This window comes from Lipotes vexillifer, unplaced genomic scaffold (assembly GCF_000442215.2).
Source record: "Lipotes vexillifer unplaced genomic scaffold, Lipotes_vexillifer_v1.1 scaffold83, whole genome shotgun sequence".
Classification (NCBI taxonomy): Eukaryota; Metazoa; Chordata; class Mammalia; order Artiodactyla; family Lipotidae; genus Lipotes; species Lipotes vexillifer.
This window is the reverse complement of record NW_006799780.1, coordinates 1206047-1222190: the sequence shown is the minus strand read 5'-3', so window position 1 is coordinate 1222190 and position 16144 is coordinate 1206047. Positions and strand designations below refer to the sequence as shown.

At 36.4% G+C, this 16144-nt stretch overlaps 1 protein-coding gene across 1 annotated transcript in view; it reads left to right on the top strand.

Annotated features, from left to right (window-relative positions):
* Positions 1-16144, top strand: part of AP3B1 (adaptor related protein complex 3 subunit beta 1) — a 275016-nt gene that overhangs the window by 195204 nt on the left and 63668 nt on the right. The window contains exon 23 of the mRNA XM_007471959.1: positions 4817-4923. Within this exon, the coding sequence (XP_007472021.1) occupies positions 4817-4923 (107 nt within the window). The remainder of the gene's footprint in view (positions 1-4816; positions 4924-16144) is intronic.

Below are 16144 nucleotides of genomic sequence, written 5' to 3'. Positions count from 1 at the left end.
GGGAAAGAGCTTGCTACTACCAGAAATAATCATCATCTCTGTCTAAGGAGGCAGTATAGTTAGCAACCCTGGCAATAAATTGGCTCTACTGTAAAACAGTTCTGTGATTTTAAATAAGTAACTTGATATTTCCTTGCTGCATCTGTTGAGGGGGTGTTATCAGAAGCACAGGCATTAGTCCTGGCCTGGCCTTTAATCAGTTAAGTGAGTTAATTTGTCTCATTTATTCATTTGTAAAATGAAAAAAGAATGGCTGAAAAGTTTCTACAGTTCCTTTAGATTTTGAAATTATATGACTCTGTTTCATGGGGTCAGTTGATAATACATTAGAAAATATTCATAGTAGGAGAATATACGGCCTAACAGTAGATAGGCTTAGTGACAGAAATACACTTTATTTTTTCCAGACATAGTTTATATTTCTGAAAATTAAAATATCTTTTAGTACCTCATACCATGTGGTTCGTCTCAGTTGGATAAAGCAGCATCATCATATTCTGGCATCCTTTTATAGGAAATATAAACCTATGTAATTACACTATTAGTACAACTAACTGAAGTCTTTTTAAAGTTTTATCAGCCAACAATAATCATGCCACAAATAGGTCTTATGATCTGTGATGTCATACTGTTGAATAAACTGTAGTAGAGGCAGTAGAGTGGAGTGGCTAAGAGGACAGTGGAGCTAGATTGAGTTTGAATCCCATTTCTCTTATTTACTAGCTGTGTGACCTTGGGCAAGTTACTTTATCTCTCTGTGCTTTAGTTGCTTTATCTATAAAATTGGGATAATGGTAATACTTATTAGGAATATTAAGAGGATTAAATGAGTTGATAAATGTAAAAGTACTTAAAACTGTGCTTGGCACATGATGAACATTATATTGATATAAGAGTTAGCTGTAATGGAGATGATGATGACACCACAGCAGCAAATTACATTTAAAAAGTTAAATAACTTCATATTAAACCATTATATATTATAATGGTTATATATATTATATATATATAAAACCATTATAATGGTTATATATATTGTGTGTGTATATATATATATAAAACCATTATAATGGTTTTATATATATATATATACAATATATATAACATTATATATTAAAATGGTTTTATATATATAACCATTATATATTAAAAATTTTACTGAGATTTTAAAGCATAACTTTGATCAGAAGAACAATTGTATAATTACTTTATTAAATATACTTTAGTAAAGAAAGTGTTTCGTAGAAAGTTCTTTGTTTTGTTTGTTTGTTTGTTTTTTTGCGGTACGCGGGCCTCTCACTGTTGTGGCCTCTCCCGTTGCGGAGCACAGGCTCTGGACACGCAGGCTCAGCGGCCGTGGCTCACGGGCCTAGCCGCTCCGCGGCATGTGGGATCCTCCCAGACCGGGGCACGAACCCGTGTCCCCCGCATCAGCAGGCGGACTCTAAACCACTGCACCACCAGGGAAGCCCCTGTAGAAAGTTTTAAAAAGAAAAGAAAATGGGTTACCATTCTGACAAATCAGCTCAGATTCTTTTCATGGGCAAATCCCTTTCCCTCCAGATTGGATTGTACTGAGGTACTGTTTCATTATTTGCTTCTTTCTCTTTTTATCATGCACATTCCTTTCCTTGCCATAAATATTCTTTAACAACTTCATTTTTAATGACTGCATGGTTATCCTTTATGTTGTTGTAATAAATTCTAGTTAACAAGTTTACTGTTGTTGGAAATTAAACTATTGTTTAATTAACTACTATTGTTTCCATTTTTACTGTCATAATCAGTGAACAACACACATCCTCATAAATGTATTATTGAATTATCTCCATGACTCTATCCTTAAGATAGATTCCCAGGAGTAGAGTTGCCGGGGAAAAAGGCTTTGAAGAATTCTACTGTCCAAAATTGCCTTTCACAAAGTTGGTACCAACTTACACAGTAGTAATATGAGAGTGCCAGATTCCTTTTACCCTTACCAGTCTGGATTTTGTATTTAAAAATTGCCTTTGCCAATTTGATAGGTGGAAATGTTATCTAATTTTAATTTGTACGCCATGTGATTAAAAAAAAAAAAACTACAGAGTCATTTTGTTTCTTACACGTTAAGTTGCCACAGTCAACTGGCTGCAGAATCCAATTTAGGATAAACCTTCAGTGCCAGCTTTCATCTTGCCAGACCTGTTAACAGATGTGTAATCATTTGTTTAATGCCAGAGCTTCTGCCTTCTGAAATGATACTAAAAGTTTGTCTTTTTTTTTTTTTGAGTCAAGCTTACCTTTGGTGTGAATTTTTCTTCTCTTGTCTTTTTCTTCTCTATGGCTTTAGCCAAGCTAGAGTTGAAATCAGAGGCTATTTCCTACTCAATTTTTATTCCTTATATGATCATCTAGTATTTTGGATGGATGGATAGACAAACAAATTAAGAAACATGCACTTAGAACCCACCAGAAAAGTTACATGTTTCATGGAAAGGCAACACATTTTGATTCAATTAGAAGAACCAATCTAGTCCTATAGTGGTTCTACCATTCACTTGTTTCATGATCTTGCAAGTCTTAATCTCCCTGTGCCTCAGTTTGCAATGTTTTTATATAAATGCCCTTTCTGCTTGCTCACTGCCATTATCTTACTTCAGTCCTTGTCACATCATGCCTAAACTATTGTAAATTCCTCCTCACTGCCAGCCCGAGTGCTCTTTCCAGTTCTTCAGCCTGTCTCTTACACTGGCCTCTGACTAATCATCCTGCAGTACCATATGTCATATCATTTCTCTTCTTGGTAGATTTTTAACAGTTCTCCTTGGTGTATAGGATAAATCCAACCCCCTTAGCTTTACAATTTCCCACCTCTCAGCCTTTGTTTACATGATCTCATTCAGTAACTAACCAGCTTCAGTAAGTAACCAGCTTCTTCCTTTCCTCTTATTTGAATGCTGCCCTTACTTGAAAACTGGGCTTCATTCCCTCCTACTCACCAAGCCTTCTCTTTCCACCCTATCCCCATTGATTCCTTTTTTCTTTTCGATTCCCTATGGCACTTGTTAATTGTTAGTGGTTTTCAACATATGTCTAAGGAGACCTGGGCATTTGTAGCAGTGCTTCACACTAAGGGCACACTCCTTTAGGAGTGCAAGGGAGCAACCAATGGCTCCACTCCCTCCTCCACCCAGTCTCCACTCTGCTTTTTGTATTGTGTATGTTGAGACTTTATTTAAGATTTCCTTTGAAATTTTTCTTCTTTTGGCAGTATCACTTATGGACTGTATTTTTTTCTTCTTCAAGCATGAGTACCTTTTTTTTCTCAGTTAGGTTTTAAGTCACTTGAAGACAAGGACTGTATCTTGAACTTCTTTGTCTCTCCCTTGCTCTCTTGTTCAAGAAATATTTATTGCTAACTTTATGAATTAACATTTGTTCTGCCTAGCTTACAAGATATTGTGAGACTAAAGTGAGGAAAAGATGCTTTGAAAAGTGATGTCATGTGAAGTAAACGTTACTTCCTTTATAGTATTGTTTTAGCGTGAGAACTTGTTGGAAGCTAAAACTTTTTCTACATTTGAATTTTATTTCATTCAACAAACAGTTGAGCAATTACTAAGCACTAAAAATTAATGTGTCAAAGTCTGCTCACACAGACCAGTAGAAATGAAAATATGTAAAGACACAAATTTGTATTACAAGAGAAGTATGGTTGTAGAAGTGTGTCCAAGTATATCTGTGGAACAAATGAGGCACGTATAAGCTGTGTTTAAGTGAGTCAGGCTGTGCTTTCCCTCTAAGTGGTATCTTACTGGGTAGAGGTTGCAAGGTGAGCGAGGCAAAGACGTACCTTCTAGGCAGAGGGAATACGACATACAAGGTTCAGACATGAAACAAGATCTTGGGAACTCTTATTTGGTAGAACTAGAACATAGGAGTGGCTGATGATATTGGAGATGAAATTGGCTGATGAAATTGGCTAGACCTGCCCAGTATGGTGGCCACTGGCCGCATGTAGCTATTAAAATTAATTAAAATTTTAAATGCAGTCCTTTGGTCATACTAACCACATTTCAGGAGCACATTCGGTATGTGCGCTAGTGGCCATCATGTTGGACATACAGCCACAGAACATTTCCATCATCACAGAAAGTTCTATTGGACAGTGCTGAGCTAGATCATAGAGGACCTTGTGCATTTAATTAAGGAGTTGGACTTTTATCATGTAGGCAGTTGTGAGCTTTGAAGAGTCTTAAGCAAGGGAGTAACATGATCAGATTTGCACTTACAAAAGATTTTCAAATTTTTTTTAGAATCAAACATTTCTATCTAGCACATAGCTTTTGCTGACAAAGTATAATTAGAAGGGAATTAGGTAGTCTGGGCCCCTTGTAATTATTACAGTGGAGAATAAAATAGAGAAAGGATTTAATAAGCACCCTTTTAAGACTCACAACTCAACTGGAGAACTCTCTTGAAAGCTATAGTTATTTTTACATTAGTCTGAAAAAGTGTTTATTTACCTTCCTCTTTTAGTGAAGTTACTGGGTGATTAATGTTAGTGATAATGTTAGGTGATAAAAATTTTCAAAAACTATTACTCAGGATATTTATATTCTTATTTTGTTATAGGATTTGCCATTATGTTTTGAAAGCTAAGACTAACTGCCATGACTTGATAATAACTTGACTAAATCAAGATGTTAAATAGAATTGTCATAGATTTATTAATCAAAGTAATTTAATTAGATTTACTAGCAAAATAAAAATGTTGCTTTTAGTAATATGAATTAAATTTTCATGCACATTTGCTAATTTGAGCCTTTTCTTATAGTTAACCCAGTGTCCACTCCAGTTGCACGTCCCACCCCAGCTCTTTCTCCAAGCTTGATAGCTGATCTTGAAGGTTTAAACTTGTCAGCTTCTTCATCAGTCATCAGTGTAAGTAATTTTCAAAATACATTAGCTGTTTTCAAGTGATGCCATTGCATCTTTTTTATTAAAATGCAAATAATTGAAGTAGATTCTTAGTCTCAAACAGTTCTTCCTCTAACAAGTCTGTTTCAAATCTGGCCTTTTAATTTTGGGAACATTTTTTTTACCTTTTTAAAAAAAATTTTATTAGAGTATAGTTCATTTAAATGTTGTGTTAGTTTCAGGTGTACAGCAAAGTGAATCAGTTATACATATATCCTTTAATTTGCTCTATCCAAACCATTATCATCTCAATTTACTTCTCCTTGTTATCCACATTTACTTATCATGTGTACACTTTTCTCTGGTACTGTTGTATATCTCTAACATACAAGGGTTCTTTTCTACATTGAATTAGTTTATATACATAGATTCTGCCATAAAATTGTTGTCTACATTAACAGACTTTCATTCCCATAATTATTCTATTCCTACAACACTGTTCTTTTATCATAGGCTACTAAAAATACCTGACTGTTTTCATTTAAAAATTCAATATTGTATTTCTCTTTACATTATCTTCATACATTTATTTACATGTTTTGGTGTCTCTAAGAAAATTCTTCAATGTTGCTTATGGGGTATGACTTGGAATGAGGCAAGAGGCTTGCCTATCTCAAAACAATGCCAAAACCATCAGCCTGCCATCGTATCTGAAACTGTAATAATCTTTTTTTGTGTTAGCATTATATATTCACTAACCTTTCACTCTAAATCAAGCATGTTGCCTAAGATGCATAATCTGTCGATATGCTTGACCTCCTATTAATTTGATGTCGGAAATCTAACAAACTAAGAGATAGAACAGTAAGTTCTGATGGGCACACAGGTAGCTTGAATAGATCTGGTGTATCAGTGGTTCCCAGGGCTGGTAGGGCATTGCAGGGTACATGATTGGTGATCTGAGCTGCCCGGGAGCATAGAGCTGCTTCTGCCAGAGGTAAGAAAGAAAAGTACCTAATTCTTGTGCAGCGTTACAAAAAATTCCCCCTTCAAAGCAAATGTGATATCAGGGCTGTGCAACGAAATACTCAAAAGAGCTACATGCATTTCTCTTCAGCTTTGGTCAGCTCAGTTAGAATGTATAGGCAAAAAAAACTCTTAAGCTTATAATGTTTTTCAGTTGTAGAACGTGATTATCTCTTGACTGCTCAGAAATGAGTATGAACGGTATTTGGGATTTTAGTTTGTCCTTCTTGTTGCTAAAAGGAAAAGACACATTGGAAGAGATGGGGGGAAAGCAGTTAAGTCTTTCATTTCTTTAAGTAATAAATATTTATTGAGCATTTGTAGTAGCCTGTAAAGAGAAAGTGGTAATCAAAAAATCTATAGTGAAGCGTGGTTAGTCTTTGAGGGGAAAGGAGGCCCCTAAAAACTTGGGAGACAATAAGGTCTGAATAACTTAGGTTTGATATCAGATGACCAGGATGCAGATCCCTGCTTTGCCACTTACTAGCTTTGTAACCTTGGGCAAATTGGTAAGTAACTTTTCTGCACCTCAGTTTCCTATGAATATAATATCTACCTCACAGGATTCTTGCGAGATTAATGAGATAATAAATGTGAAGCTCTTACAACAGTGACTGGCACGTTATCATCACTCAATAAACATTAGCTAATATTTTTGGAAGTGATATGATATGTGATAATGGACCCTGAGTAGACTCTTATAGTTTATTAGCTATAAGAAGAATACAGTTGAGATTAGAAAAGCTTGTAGTAAGTTTTCATTCATCACAGAGTAATTGAAGGATTCACCTTTTTATCCTAAAGAAAACATTTATTGGGATGGTCTCTTCAAAGGAAAAGAAAAGCCCTCTATCCAAAGAGTATGCAAAAAAAGAACTGTCAGAGACTTCCCTGGTGGCACAGTGGTTAAGAATCTGCCTGCCGGGCTTCCCTGGTGGCGCGGTGGTTGAGAGTCCGCCTGCCGATGCAGGGGACACCGGTTCGTGCCCCTGTCCAGGAAGATCCCACGTGCCGCAGAGTGGCTGGGCCCATGAGCCATGGCCGCTGAGCCTGCGCGTCCGGAGCCTGTGATCCGCAACGGGAGAGGCCACAACCGTGAGAGGCCCATGTACCGCAAAAAAAAAATCTGCCTGCCAACGCAGGCGACATGGGTTCGAGCCTTGGTCCGGGAAGATCCCACATGCTGCGGAACAACTAAGCCTGTGCACCACAACTACTGAGCCTGCGCTCTAGAGCCCACGTGCCACAGCTACTGAAGCCTGTGCGCCTAGAGCCCATACTCCGCAACAAGGCAAGCTACTGCAATGAGAAGCCCGCGCACCGCAATGAAGAGTAGCCCCTGCTCGCCACAACTAGAGAAAGCCTGAGCACAGTAACGAAGACCCAATGCAGCCAAAAATAAATAAATAAATTTATTTTAAAAGAACTGCCAAGTGAAGAGAATCACAACATTCATCCCCAAAAGCTAACAAAATGATCAAACAAGTAGTAGTAATAAGAATGGCAACCAGAAATTCACCAGCAACAGTCAAATAAGGAAACAGTTAGAACTTTAAACAAAGAAAAAAGTGGAACTTTGAAAAGTAGAACCTGGTGCAGAATGTCGTGACTCCTGATCTCACCTCCAGCTCTCAAAATGGTACTTTAAAAAGACGAATCAGAGGCTTCCCTGGTGGCGCAGTGGCTGAGAGTCCACCTGCCGATGCAGGGGACACGCATTTGTGCCCCGGTCCGGGAGGATCCCACATGCCGCAAAGTGGCTGGGCCCGTGAGCCATGGCCGCTGAGCCTGCATGTCCGGAGCCTGTGCTCTGTGGCGGGAAAGGCCACAACAGTGAGAGGCCCGTTTACCAAAAGACGAATCAGCCAAATTGTAAGTTTTCTCATTATGTGTACAAATTTAGAAAGAAGTAGACTAAAGACATCAGAGGAAATAAAGAAAAGTCCTCAAAAATTAAAACCCCCAATAATGGTATGGGACCTCAACAAATATAGGGGTCTTTTGGATCCTAAAATGAAATTTAGGATCCAAAGATGGGTACATCCACAATTTAAAAATCAACATGTTGCCCTAATTCAATAGAAAGAAGAAATAAAAGTAATTTATAATAAATAGTACATTGATATATAAATGCTTGACCATGACTACATTATAAATGTAGTGAAGTAGTTAAATGACGCTGGTGGCTATAAATGCAAATTGATAGCGGTGTAGTATTATTGTATTAGCAACTCAAATACCATGGGTCGAGGTATAACATAATTTTCCAGAACATCAAACAGTTCTTCTGGTAGTTATTCCTGGAAAATTGAGTACGTTAAAACCTTGCAATGACCCACCCCACCCCCCAAAAAAACTACTTTGTACTGGTATGGAAAGTGTTCTAGGACCAGGTGAACAGGTTTTCACCTCATGAATGTCCAACCAGACATTTGAAAGTTGTGAGGAACGTGGTATAATTTTTAATGGATGAGTCTGCCCTGTTCATTGCAGAGCATCTAACATCCCTGGCTTTCACCTATTAAAGCTGGTAGCATCCTTTACTGTCCCTTCCCCCAGTCATGTGCCAACTGCAAACATTCAAAGCAGTTTAATATAGCAGTTAAAAGCACAGGCTCTTGAGCCAGACAGCCTGCGTTCAAATTAGAGCTCTGCCACTTTACAAAATGAGAGACCTTGGGTGGGTCATTTTACATCTTGGTGCCTGGGATTTTTTCATCTGTAAAATAAAAATAATAATGCTACCTATCTCACAGAATTGTTAGCGTTACATGAGTCAACATATATGAAATGCTTATACCTGATATATGTTAAACACTAAGTATTTCCTGATTTTTTTTTTTAGAAGACGTTGGGGGTAGGAGTTTATTAATTAATTAATTAATTAATTTTTGCTGTGTTGGGTCTTCGTTTCTGTGCAAGGGCTTTCTCTAGTTGTGGCAAGCGGGGGCCACTCTTCATCGCGGTGTGCAGGCCTCTCACTATCGCGGCCTCTCTTGTTGCGGAGCACAGGCTCCAAACGCGCAGGCTCAGTAGTTGTGGCTCACGGGCCTAGTTGCTCCGCGGCATGTAGGATCCTCGCAGACCAGGACTTGAACCCGTGTCCCCTGCATTAGCAGGCAGATTCTCAACCACTGTGCCACCAGGGAAGCCCTAGAATGTCGTATAATCTTTAAGATGTTTTTATTAAATCTTTGAATGAGGTGGAAAAATGTGGTATAAAATTAAGTGGCGAAACAGAATCCAAAATATTATTTATTTTATCTCAATTTTATAAAATTGTATACTCACACTGTGCTTTTAAAATGTAAGGAAAATGAAAGAATAAAAGGAAGTGTGTTATACTGTTAACAGAGGTTTTCTGAGTGATGAGATTATGGATGATTTATATTCTTCTTTATATTTTTCAATATTTTCCAGAGTTTCTCTAGTCAAGGTGTAATATATATATTATCCTAAAAGCAGCCATTTTTTAATAGACAGGGTAAGCATGTGTATGAATGAGTAGGATTCCTTTTTATTGACATCTAATGTTTAATGTCTGTCTTTCTAAATCAATACTACTAATTATATTGAGCAAGTCATTTGGTTTTCTCAACTCTAAAATGATGGCAAGGTAGATCTCCATGTTTCCTTTTAACCCTAATATTCTGTGAATCTATGGAATTTTGAAGCAGTGAAATTAGTTATGCTGGGATGATTTGAACGTTCATGAAAATAAATAGATGAAACATTTTTTAGCTTATGTTACGACTTTTGTTTCATAGATTTTTATTTATTTCAGTGAGTTATTAAGTTTATTTTTTTTATATGTTTGGTACAATATGGGTAGATTTTATTTTTTGAAATTACCAAAATATTTACAGTGAAATCCAAAAAACAGTTCCTTTTTCACACTAAATATTTTTCAAATGAAAAATTTCACTATTTGTTTTTACCCTTTGAATTGTATATTCAGAACACAGAGATTTTTAAAGCATAATTTCTAGTAAATATTATAATCATTGTAAGGAAAGGCCTTATTTTTTCAAACTGTATGATACGGGTGACGTATAAACACAGTATTTATTTCAGTCTTCCATGAGACTAATTGGCAATTGGCCTAGAGATGGCCAAAAATAAACATTTTAGTTCTTGCTATAGTGTTTCAGTGAAGAAACTGAATTTTTAGTGAATTACTAGTGAATTTTTTTTTTACTATATTATTATTAGGCTAAGAGTTTCTAAATTGTTACATATCAAACCCCAGGAACTCAGAAATAGCAATCCTCAGAATATTAGGCTTCTGGAGAGGATGAGAAAAGAAGGGGAGGGAGAAAAAATTTACTTTGCATATAAGAGTAAATGTGAAATAAGAATAAATTGTTCACCTCTGTTATTAGAAATGTTGGAGTATTAGAGAAACAGTTGTTTAATGTGACTAAAGTATAGCACGTATAGGTTGGAATAACCAAGTCTGATGCTGGAGAAGTATGTTGGTGACATACTATCATGAGAAAATTATAGTAATGATTTCTTTGTCATGTCTTGGTACATATAGAAAAGTGGTAATACTTGTAGTGTGCTCTGGGGTAAACAGAGATGCTGTAGGAGATGGAAGGCAACCACCCCAGGAGCTCTAGTCACCACAGGTGCCACCTGACTTTTCTGAGGTTAATGGCAGAGGCAGTAGCACAGCATACCTCTAACCCACCTGTGGTACATTAGTGAGGAAACACTGACTTAGCTGCCATAATATAACCAATTTGATCCTCATGGATCACAGTCCCTAAGTGGAATTTAACTTAGGAGGCTGTAGGAAGGTTCATTAAGAAGAGCAGTCTTTATAGAGTACAGTGGTAATATATTGAGGAGTAGTAAGTAATTCCAAGAACAGTCCATGAAAGAGACACCAGAGTTGCAAAAAGGAAACCCCAATTTAATACACTATTGCTACTTGGAGGTAGCCAAACTTGATATTAGGGCAGAGTCCTCCAGACTGATAAATCTGTCCAAGACTACTGAGGCCAACTGCAAGTTTAAGGGTTTCCTAAAACTACCCTCAAGTATGATAATTCACTAGATCAATCACAGAACTCAGGAAAGCACTCTACGTAGGATTACAGTTTTATTATCGCAGTAGGGCACAAATTAGAATCAACCAAAGGAAGAGACGGCTGGAGGAGATTCTGGTTGGGTTTCATACTCAAAGCTTCGGGGTTACCCTCCTTGCGTCAATCAAAGTTGGTTGTATATACAGGAGTGCTGCCAACCAGGGAAGCTCACCAAGCTTAGAGTTTTTATTGAGGCTTTACTGAATAGGCACTGTTGACTGAATTGTTGCCTCATGGTTGAACTCACTCTCCCACCCTCCCCTCCAGGTCAGGCTGATATCAGGGGCCCAGAGCCCCAACGCTCTAATCATACGGTGGGTCTTTCTGGTGTGGCCAGCTTCCATCTTGAGTTATCTGCTTAGCAAAGCTATCTAGGGGCCCCCTAGGAATCACTGCTGGCATAAACTATCAAGTATGGTCCCCTAGGGGCCCACCATGAATAATAAAGGCACTCCCATTACTCAGGAGATTCCGAGGCTTTAGAGGTTACTTCTCAAGAGCTAGAACAAAGTCCAGATCTCTCTTTAAGTGAGACCAGATTCCTTACTACACATATGCCAATTAAGTGTTTTATTCATTCAACAAGTGTTTATTCAGGCCAGAATATGAGGAGGTGCCAAAGATAGTTGTGTACAAGATGGCTTAGGTTCCTGCCCTCAGGGAGTTTCCAGTTGAGTAAGAACAAAAGAAAAAAGAAAAATTGACTCAAAAGTGTGTAACTACAGTATACTGAGTACTTTCATTTTGTAACATAGTTTTGCCCTTTGGGTATTTCCATAGATAGAAGTTGTCATTATTTCTCTGACTCCATACATAAACACTATTATTTTATATTGTCTAAACTCCACAGTCCCTCTATACAATAGTAGCTTAAGATCTAGCAGGAGTTAACTTTTGACATTGAACACAGTTTAGAATTTAGATATCTGAACTACTTTTCCTCTAACAAGAAGTAAAAGGATAATTTTGAGTACATGCTGTTCACCTTCTGCTTTCCTTGAATTGGTGCTGTGGAGCATCACTTCATCACTTAATGAAGAAATAAAGCCTCACAATGTCACAGTAAAGACTGTAGCAACAGCAGCATTAAACTGAGGTCTGTGCATGTTATTATGGGTAGCCAGCATGGAATTTTCCTGTGACCAGCGAAAAGATGACACTGTCAGTAAGACCAAAAAGGCACTTAACTAAGGCCCCCCAACCCCTTCAAGGATTTACAGGCTGAAGGTAAGAAGAAGGAAACCCATATGTAATGCCCTTAGGCAGGCAGAGTGAGGCAAGGTAGGGGCATTTTTTAATACACAAGCCCATTTCACCATCTGATTAGTTCTATGAAGCTTCTCTAAGGAATATAGAAAAATAGCTGGAAAGTAGGCTTATAACTTCTGCTATTGATAAAGATTGGCAACTACTGAAGTTACAACTATCCATGATTAGGAATGAGATCCTGACCCAGTTTGTATTATAGGAAATTAATTGGAAAATCAAGAGTACCTATCAGACCTGCTTTTGGCACAGAGGTTACTTTGTCAGTTTTAAAACAATATGAAGAAAAAACAAACCATAATTCATGATGCAGAACCTGATTTTCTCAGTTTGAAACTTACCAGCATTTGGAATTATTAGGATAATTGCACATCATAGTGATGGACAGTTGTAATCAAATTTGATTTCCATTTCTCCGAAGTGGACTTTTAGGTAGGTCTTTCTCTTTTTTAAAATTGATCTAGGCTAGGGCGTTTTAGTTTTGTTTTCCAGTCTGCTTGTCTTCTACTGCCAGAGTGCCAGCTTCCCTCTAGTTTGTCTACAAGGACAGATTGCTTTGAGAGAGTTTTTGTTGAATACAAGTGTTTTACTAAGTCATGTACCAGACATTTCATGAATATGTAGTCTCATTCCCAAAAGAAATGATAATATGTCTGTGATAAAGATTGTTTTCTAATATGGTGGAAGAACTGTATTTTTTAAAATATATATTTTTTTACACTTTAAAAACTTAAGGTGTATTTAAGCCTCAGGCTAAGAGACAAGTCCAGCTAAGATCAAATTTCTTTGACTTTAGAGGAAGAAATTATAAGTTAAAATTAAAAATAATTTTGTCATTTTAAATTTGGGAAAAATCCTTTATTTGTTCTGATGAAAATGTCAGTAGTCATGGAACTGTGCTAAAAATAATGAAAAGTCACTGGCCTGGGTCTGCTTAAATTGAAAACACTTTTTAATTAAAGTTTGACAGTATTTTGTGCTTCCATCGCCCAGCCATGTCCCATCTTATTCTTTTATTCAGTTCTCTTCTAGGTATGAGTTGCTTTAATTTTTAAATTAATCTTTACGGTATGTCATACTACTGCTTCATCTTTTTATTTCTGTGCTACTATGAGGTCTCATAGTTAGTAGCAGACCATTATCATCTCTCCCTTTCCTAGATTATTAAAAGGAGCTACTTTTTTTTTTTTAGGAGCTACTTTTTAAAAAGACATTGTTGTTTTTAATTGCAGGCTTTTTATTATAAAAATATTTTTTATTTGGCTTAAGCAAATATATGCCATTCTAAGAAATGAATTCTCCACAATGAAAAATCCGCTGTATCAGATAATTGTAGTTATTAATTAACTAGTAATTATTATGGCAAAAAAAAAGGTCACCATCAAAAAAAAAAAGAAAATATGTGTATAAATTTGTAAGAAATGGAAGGATTAAAGAGGTGTTGGTAAAGAAGGCCTGGGCCTTTCTTTTTCTCTTCCTTCTATTTTATGGTGAATAGTTCCTGTCCCTTGCTGTGGGTTCCCTCTTCAGAGCTGAGGCATTTCACTTGAGAATTCTTTCCTAAGATTATGGTTTTTAGCTTTCATTTATTATAATTATATTACTACAATAGGAAATAAGAGGTTTTGAAATACCATTTGTTTAAAGAGGATTTAATCTTTTCTGGCAATTTTATTTTCCACATTCGAAGTTGGTTGAACATTGTGTTACTATCAACTGCCATGTTGCAAATTTTGTTGCTTGTGTTGAATTGTGATATTTGCAGTGAAAAATACTGTTTTTAAGCTTTAAGATATCTTAGATTAAAATGTGCATTGGCCAGTCATGTGTTAATTATTATTTATTCATACATCAGTCAAGTTAACTTCTGTTACCTCTGTTCCTCTTTAAAAAGCTTGCCAGAAATTTTCTGAACATAGGACAAGGCATGGTATGGAAAATTGATTTTCCATTCTATTAAGTATTATTTATTAGTATTTAACCTTTTAACATGAGGAACCTGGCCTAAACATGAAAAATATTATTGTAATACTTAGAAAAACTTTGTTTCTCTGCAAAGGAAAAGAAAATGAATTTAGCTTTAGGGCACATGCCAAACTAACACTAAGAAATTAATTTATTACCAGAGAGAGGAGAACATGGAGTAAAAATATAGATAAGTACAGTATATGACCCTAATATCAAAGAAAAGTAAAAGCCACTTATCTTAAAATATATCAGACCCACTGTTATTCAAATCATTCAGGAATGTAATTACAGACAGCTTTTATAGGCCTATCAATAAAGGGTTATTTCTCTACATTTGCAGCTGTTCCACATTACTAAATATATAAATATCTCCCCCAAATGCTAAATTATTACTGCAGATCTGCTAAAAAAAAAAAAAAATTTTCAGTAAGTTCTTCTTTAACATGCATAATTTAGGTTAAGGGAGATACCAACCAAATGTAATGTGCGTATCTTGTTTGAATCCTGATTGAAGCAAACCAACTCTGAAAAGACATATATATGATAGTCACGGAAATGTGAATACTGTATTTTACATTAAATTGGGGGAATTTATTTTCTTTTAGGTATGGTAATAGTATTGTAAGTTTTCTTGACACGTCTTTATCTGTTAGATATACAAACCAAAATATTTACTGATGAAATTAGATCATATCTCGAGTTTCCTTTAAGTAATTCAAAAGTAGAGCAAAAGATTAGACTGAACAGGATTGGACAAATGTTGATAACTTTTTGAAACTTAGTAATGAGCACCTAGTTTTTCTTTATATTATTCTCTGTGCTTTTGTGTACACTTGAAAATATTCAGAGTAAGTTTTTAAAAATACATAATTTTGGAAACTCATTTATTTCTGAAGATTTTGGCATTCATGTTTCACTGAACATGTGCCCTGCCAAAGTTATCTTGTAAATTTAAGCTAGTACATCAAAATTTGAGTTCTGTTTAGGTTGTCATCTGTGAAATTAGAAGACTGTAATAGATTGTTTCTAAGGTCCCTCAGTTCTAGCTCTTTAGAAGTCTATGGGGAATAAAGTGGGAGACGTCAAGTGACTTTAGTAAACATCAGCGTTAGCGCAGGGGAAAGGTGCCTTATCTTTTATATTAGAAATATATTAATATGATAAAACTTAGACTCTGGGTCCCTGGAAGATAAGACAGGGCCTTTTTATTGGCCTTTCTGTTTCCAGTGCTTGATGCATAATAGGTGCTCATCAAAAGTGTGTTAAATGAATGAGATTAATCTTTACTGTTTTCCAGCTTCATTATTATATTGTAGGATCCATTCCCACTGATGTCAGTTTAAAGGACTGTATTGATAATCTGTTAGTTTATTATTCCTATCAAGCACATATCTAAAAAGTAATTGTGATCCTTACATATTTCTTTTATTATAACATGTAACACTTAAGGCTAAAATGGAGAATAAGTTATTGTTTTAAATTGTTTGACTAAATATATGTTAATAATTTTTTTGCGCTACACGGGCCTCTCACTGCTGTGGCGTCTCCCGTTGTGGAGCACAGGCTCCGGACGCGCAGGCTCAGCAGCCATGGCTCATGGGCCCAGCCACTCCGTGGCATGTGGGATCTTCCTGGACCAGGGCACGAACCCGTATCCCCTGCATCGGCAGGCAGACTCTCAACCACTGCACCACCAGGGAAGCCCTAACCCATTCTTTATATTTCTTATATGCTCCCAATTCGGCTAAAAATACAGCATGGTAAACTGAGAAACTGAAATTGTCATTTTAATTTTATTTTCCCATCGATAAAGCAGATCTCCTAAAAATTTAAAGCACATCTTTCTAAGGTAACATTTACCTCCTCACATCTTTAGCAGCTATCAGACATGA